Consider the following 7,421-nt stretch of genomic DNA (forward strand, 5'->3'; position numbering starts at 1 on the left):
ACACACACACACACACACACACACACACACACACACACACACACACACACACACACACACACACACGGCTCACTGTCTCAGCTGTGTTAGTGTGTGCAGGACCGGTTTGACCACTGCACCACTGTGTGAGTTGTGGAACAGTTTGAGATCACACACCTGCACTTATGGTTGTTTTAGTCTTCGTGAGGCCGTTGACACGATGTGACGAATGACAAGACTGGCCACGTCGTTCCTTTGAAATGATTTTTCTAGAGCGATCAGCTTTTCTTCTCGTTGCTGTTTTGACCTTGACAATGTACCATTCAGACCATTTCTATTGATAAACGAGATCTGAAACAGTCAGTCAACCTGTCAAGCTATAAATCTTCTTAAGCCTAGGCTTCCCGCTAGCGGGACAACTTCCGGTAGAACTGGAGGGCACGCAATTCAAATAAATAATCATAACAATTATGGATATTAAACATTTAGGTACATATAAGTGTCTTATATCAGTTGAAAGCTTAAATTCTTGTTAATCTAACTGCACTGTCCGATTTACAGTAGCTATTACAGCGAAAACATGCCATACGATTGTTGAGGACGGCGCCCCACATCAAAATATTTTTCCACCGGCACAGGTTTCAGAATTTCACAAATAGCGAATAAATATTTACTTACTTTTTGAAAATCTTCCTCTGACTTGTCATCCAAAAGGTCCCAGCTATAACACGTAGTGTCGTTGTGTTAGATAAAATCCTTCTTTATATCCCAAAAAGTCAGTTTAGTTGGCGCCATCGATTTGAGTAATCCACTCGTTCAACATGCAGAGAAAGGAATCCGAAAATCTACCCTTAAACTTTGTTTCAAAAAGTCAAAATATGTTTCTGTTTTCTCCTCAGATACCCTAAAATGTAATAAAACTATAATATTTCTTACGGAAAGAAGTATGTTCAATAGGAAACCAATTTTAGCAGGTGTGTACTGTCTTCATGGCGGCGCTGTACTAAAACTGATATTTCTTAATCATTTTGGAAGTTACAAGACTGAAACCTTGAACATTGACTGCTGAGACCCTGTGGAAGCCATATAATTGCATCCTGGGAGCTAATTTTGAGTATGACCTTATACTTGCCATTGTAAGAGCATGGTCTCTCAACAAAAAAAAGATTCAGGTTGGTTTTTCTTTAGATTTTCTCCTACCATATATTTTGTGTTATATTCTCCTACATTATATTAACATTTCTACAAACTTCAAAGTGTTTTCTTTCCAATGTTACCAATTATATGCGTATCCTGGCTTCAGGGCCTGAGCAACAGGCAGTTTACTTTGGGCTCGTCATTCAGGCAGAAATTGATAGAACGAGATCTGAAACAATCAGTTAACCTGTCAAGCTATAACAGCCAGTAGTGTTCTGTGTCTTGGGACTAGAATAGTGTTGTTGTTCTCTGGGCCCTAATAGCTGTTTAAATTATAGTGTTGTTGTGATGTGTGTCTCATGATGTGTGTCTCAACCCTCCCTAGTCCCAGACCTTCCGGCTGGTGTGGAGTTGCTATTTTCGTAGGCAGACTGTTAATGTGCTGACAGAAGGACAAAGGGCTGAAAAATATGTTCCCACACACACACTGGCCTCAGAGACAACTTGGCCAACTTGGTTGGAGATTGAGTATATGAATGTACGTCATGCTGGCACCCAGAGTTCCAAGACAGTTTGGCTACATTCTAGTTAGAATGTAAATTAGAATATTGTTGTTGTGTTTGGTGCCAACATGGAATGTAGTTTGCCAGGCACTGTACTGTATACTGAATCTATAGGCCTGCTGTAGCTCTGTCAAACCCTAGTTCACTACTGCTCAATATTTCTGTCTCAAARTGAATCTCTTTGTCACGTTCATACAATAGTTCTCTGTATTGAGTTTGGACTTTTGATGTTGACCGTTCGCGACCGTTCGCGACCGTTGTTGACTGTTCTCGACCGTTGTTGAACGATGTTGACTGCGTTCTCCCTACTCCCTGAACCGTGCAAGTTGACAGAGGCAGAAGGTTTCTGGAGGGCTTTCACTAAGAAGACTAATTACCTTAAAGTCAACATTTGCATGAATGAGCAAATCAATGCTTTATGTTTCTATCTTCTACTGATTAGGATGTAACACTCGTTACTCCCTACTCTGGAACCTCGTTAGGCACTCCCTAGCCTCGTCGAGAACCAGGCTTCCCTAATCAGACAGCCTGTTGAAGTCAATGGCAGAAAGTAGCTAAAAAGGAGAGGAAATCCAGTGTAAATCAGTGACGCGTCAAACCAATCAAATGCCTTGCTTGGACGGAGAGGAGTTTTAATGCCTTCATCGACTCAATTGTGTGTATAGAGCACAGTTCTGGCAAAACAGAATTCAGTTTTTCTAGCAGGTTTTCTTCCATTTTCTGCAATGTTACAAACCAGCATATCCAAAAACTCTAAAATGTGTCCCACCCGATCTGAAAACAGTGACGAACATAACATCCTTTCTACGGGCATGTGGGGGGAGGGTTCTTGAAATGTAACATCCCCCCCCAAAAAAATGTGGTCACTGGAAGCAGAACATTTCAGCTGTTTAGGCTAATACAAAATTCTCCAGAACTCCACATGAGGCCTGAGAACAATGTAATTTTGAGGTATGGCTACACGAGACAAGGCACTCCGTTCCTCCCTATGTCTCTCTGTGACAGCGGCCAGCCAGTACCAGAGGCACTATTCCTCACATGTATACCAAGTACCTAGGGGTTTCTGGTTGAGGAGTTTGAGGTCCAAGGTCTATATGTAACTGACAGAATGGGTACTATGCCTACAAAATTACATGTTTTGAACTAGGTACATAGAAACAAACAATTTTCTGGCTCAACTTACCTGCACCCTGTTTAGGGCACATCGGGTGTGTTTCTGCGCACCTGTGCCCTTTTAGCTCAGTAACTGATCATAGTTGTCTTATTTATCTCTGTTGACTTGTGATGTAACAAGATAATGCACAATATAATAACATATAATAATTACTATTATAGTCCTACTTCCATATGCATCTCTTAACCTGATATGGTTCTACTGCCCTCATGTGGCTGATGAAAGAAATGACCGTAAATATCACCCACTTTACCTTTGCATGTTGATGTTGTGTAGATTTGAACGAAGTGTGAGCTATTTTACCAATCACAATGACACCAGGAAAGAGACAGGAAAGCTAATGGATGTATTTTCTCCTTAATAACCAGTTTTCTTTCATGATACCAGTTGTTGCAGGATATTTGTGGATCCTTGAGTTTCACAGCAATATGAGCCTGTGTCTAGGATATGAACCTCACCCTTACCTCTGTCTAGGATAGGATGCTTACCTCTCTCCAGGATAGGATCCTTACCCTTACTTCTGTCTAGGATAGGATCCTTACCCTTAATTCTGTCTACGATCCTTACCCTTACCTCCCTTTCTAGGATATGATCCTTACCCTTACATCTGTCTATGATACGATCCTTACCCTTACCTCTTCTAGGATAGGATCCTTACCCTTACTTCTGTCTAGGATATGATCCTTACCCTTACCTTTGCCTAGGATAGGATACTTACCCTTGCTTCTGTCTATGATATGATCCTTATCCTTACCTCTGTCTAGGATATGATCCTTACCCTTACATCTGTCTATGATACGATCCTTACCCTTACCTCTGTCTAGGATAGGATCCTTACCCTTACCTCTGTCTATGATATGATCCTTACCCTTACTCTGTCTAGGATATGATCCTTACCCTTACATCTGTCTATGATACGATCCTTACCCTTACCTCTGTCTAGATAGGATCCTTACCCTTACTTCTGTCTAGGATCCTTGCCCTTACCTTGCGTAGATCGCTTACCTTACGCTAGGATCCTTACCCTTACCTCTTCTAGGATAGGATCATTACACTTACCTCTGTCTATGATATGATTCTTACCCTTACTTCTGTCATGATATGATCCTTACCTTATGTCTAGGATAGGATCCTTACCCTTACTTATGTCTAGGTTATGATCCTTACCCTTACCTCTGTATATGATATGATCCTTACCCTTACCTTTGCCTAGGATAGGATCCTTACCCTTACTTCTGTATATGATATGATCCTTACCCTTATCTCTGTTTAGGATATGATCCTTACCCTTATCTCTGTTTAGGATATGATCCTTACCCTTACCTCTGTCTAGATATGATCCTTACCCTTATCTCTGTCTAGGATATGATCCTTACCCTTATCTCTGTCTAGGATATGATCCTTACCTTTACCTCGTTCTAGAATATGATCCTTACCCTTACCTCTGTCTAGAAATGATCCTTACCCTTACCTCTGTCTAGAATATGATCCTTACCCTACCTCTGTCTAGAATATGATCCTTACCCTTACCTCTGCTAGAATATGATCCTTACCCTTACCTCTGTCTATGATATGATCCTTACCTTTACCTCTGTCTATGATAGATCCTTACCCTTACCTCTGTCTAGGATATGATCCCTACCCTTACCTCTGTCTAGAATATGATCCTTACCCTTACCTCTGTCTAGAATATGATCCTTACCCTTACCTCTGTCTAGAATATGATCCTTACCCTTACCTCTGTCTAGAATATGATCCTTACCCTTACCTCTGTCTAGAATATGATCCTTACCCTTAACTCTGTCTAGAATATGATCCTTACCCTTACCTCTGTCTAATATGATCCTTACCCTTACCTCTGTCTAGAATATGATCCTTACCCTTACCTCTGTCTAGGATATGATCCTTACCCTTACCTCTGTCTAGAATATGACCTTACCCTTACCTCTGTCTAGGATATGATCCTTTACCCTTACCTCTGTCTAGAATATGATCCTTACCCTTACCTCTGTCTAGAATATGATCCTTACCCTTAACTCTGTCTAGGATATGATCCTTACCCTTACCTCTGTCTAGAATATGATCCTTACCCTTAACTCTGTCTAGGATATGATCCTTACCCTTACCTCTGTCTAGAATATGATCCTTACCCTTAACTCTGTCTAGGATATGATCCTTACCCTTACCTCTGTCTAGGATATGATCCTTACCCTTACCTCTGTCTAGATATGATCCTTACCCTTAACTCTGTCTAGGATATGATCCTTACCCTTACCTCTGTCTAGAATATGATCCTTACCCTTATCTCTATCTAGAATATGATCATTACCCTTACCTCTGTCTAGAATAGATCCTTAGTCTTACCTCTTGTCTAGAATATGATCCTTACCCTTACCTCTGTCTAGAATATGATCCTTTACCCTTATCTCTATCTAGAATATGATCCTTACCCTTACCTCTGTCTAAAATATGATTCTTACCCTTACCTCTGTCTAGATATGATCCTTACCCTTACTGTCTGTCTAGGATATGATCCTTACCCTTACCTCTGTCTAGAATATGATCCTTGCCCTTACTTCTSTCTAGGATATGATCCTTACCCTTACCTTTCTCTCTAGGACCTTTACCCTTACCCCTTGCCCACCACCATAACCCTCACCAATTTCTCCTCTCCTTCCTCGCTCCCCAAACTGCGAGGACCCCCGGGCATAGCTGTCTTCCATTGTGCCTGTGTAGTTCCCCAGATGATCTTGTTCCATGTAGGTAGTTTCACCCTTTATTCACCCCTTCTCTTCTCCTTCTCCCAACTGCATGCTTACTCTGCTCACTGCATGGTGTTAGTCACTAACTGTTAAAGAGTGAGATGCTGGATTCACCTGGTTGGTTTTACTGTCAAGAGTCTGTGGATCCAGACAATGTTTTTATACTACATGTTTTTGGGCATGTTATTGGGCTTTGACATTGCAGGCAACATTGCAGGCAAGACACAAATGACTGAGCTTCAAATCACCTTTCATTATAAACAACTATTTATTATTTTTTGTAGATCAGTCAGTCACAATTTATCCACAATGCATCACGGATTTGATAACTGCAGTGTCATCTTAAGGCTGGGTACTCACAACTAACCTAGGCTGTTTTCTGAGTAATCTAAACTGACTGTGGTTTGAATGTTGTGACTATTCACCAATACATCAGTCAATGAAACGTTTTGTGCAGTATTTGCTGATATTAGCAATGTAAATACAGCTATTTCATCTATACTTCACTATACTAGTTACTTCACTATACTAGCCAAGCTGTGTATTAGTAAAGCTGTGTATTAGTCAGGTTGTCTATTAGTCAAGCTGTGTACTAGTCAAGCTGTCTTTTGAGTCAAGCTGTCTATTAGTCAAGCTGTCTATAGTCAGCCTCGTGTACTAGTCATGATGTGTTATTAGTCAAGCTGTCTATTAGTAAAGATGTCTTATTAGTCAAGCTGTATTAGTCAAGCTGTCTATTAGTCAACTGCTTTAAGTGTTACTAGTCCAAGCTGTCTTTTAGTCAAGCTGTCTATTAGTCAAGCTGTCTATTAGTCAAGCTGTGTACTAGTCATGATGTGTATTAGTCAAGCTGTTACTAGTCACGTATGGTTATTAGTCAAGCTGTCTATAGTCAAGCTGCTATTAAGTCAAGCTGTGTATTAGTCAAGCTGTGTAGTCAAGCTGGTATTAGTCAAGCTTGTATTAGTCAGCTGTGACTAGTCAAGCGTGTCTATTAGTCAAGCTGTGTACTAGTCAAGGCTGTGTATTAGTCAAGCTGTCTATTCGTCAAGCTTGTGTACTAGTCAAGGCTGTCTATTAGTCAAGCTGTGTCACTAGTCCAAGCGTGTTTGTTGGTCATTGACAAATTATTCAATGCAACATTGAGACCTGTGTGTGTTTTTTTGCATCACAGTATGTGATGATGTTTCATATAGAGGAAGGCTCTGGCTAACACTGTGTCTCCTCTCTGTTCTGTCTATTACAGGTTTGGTACGAGGAAGAGGAGGAAGGTGAGATTAAGGGCCACATGTTTCTGTATGCAGGCTGAACACGCAGGAACACGCACGTCTACTTCAGCGCTGAGACTGCTGAGGAAACAGGAGGAGTGGGTCGACGCTATGAACGAGGCAGTCCACATACTCCCTTCATGGAGGTACGCACACATACTGTACAAGCACGCACGCACGCACGCACCACACTGTAAGCAGGCACGCACGCACGCACACACACCATGTAAGCAAGCACGCACGCACGCACACACCACATTTAAGCAAGCAAGCACGCACTCACTCACACACATGCACACACACACAAAAACACACACACACACAAATGTAAGCAAGCACACACACACACACACACACACACACACCACCAACACACACACACAACACCACCACACACACCACACACACACACACACACACACACACACACACACACCACACACACACACACACACACACGTAAGTATGCACGCACACACACACACCAAAAAACACACACACACAAACACACACACACAAACACATGGACTCAAACACA

General features: G+C 41.5%; 1 protein-coding gene across 1 annotated transcript in view; it reads left to right on the top strand.

Annotated features, from left to right (window-relative positions):
• Window positions 1-7,017, top strand: part of LOC111970344 (pleckstrin homology domain-containing family A member 6-like) — a 52,754-nt gene extending 45,737 nt beyond the window's left edge. The window contains exon 4 of the mRNA XM_070445834.1: window positions 6,862-7,017. Coding sequence (XP_070301935.1) covers window positions 6,862-6,924 — 63 coding nt within the window. The 3' untranslated portion in view covers window positions 6,925-7,017. The remainder of the gene's footprint in view (window positions 1-6,861) is intronic.
• The last annotated feature ends 404 nt before the right edge of the window (window positions 7,018-7,421 follow it).

This window comes from Salvelinus sp. IW2-2015, linkage group LG11, assembly GCF_002910315.2.
Source record: "Salvelinus sp. IW2-2015 linkage group LG11, ASM291031v2, whole genome shotgun sequence".
NCBI classification, from domain to species: domain Eukaryota; kingdom Metazoa; phylum Chordata; class Actinopteri; order Salmoniformes; family Salmonidae; genus Salvelinus; species Salvelinus sp. IW2-2015.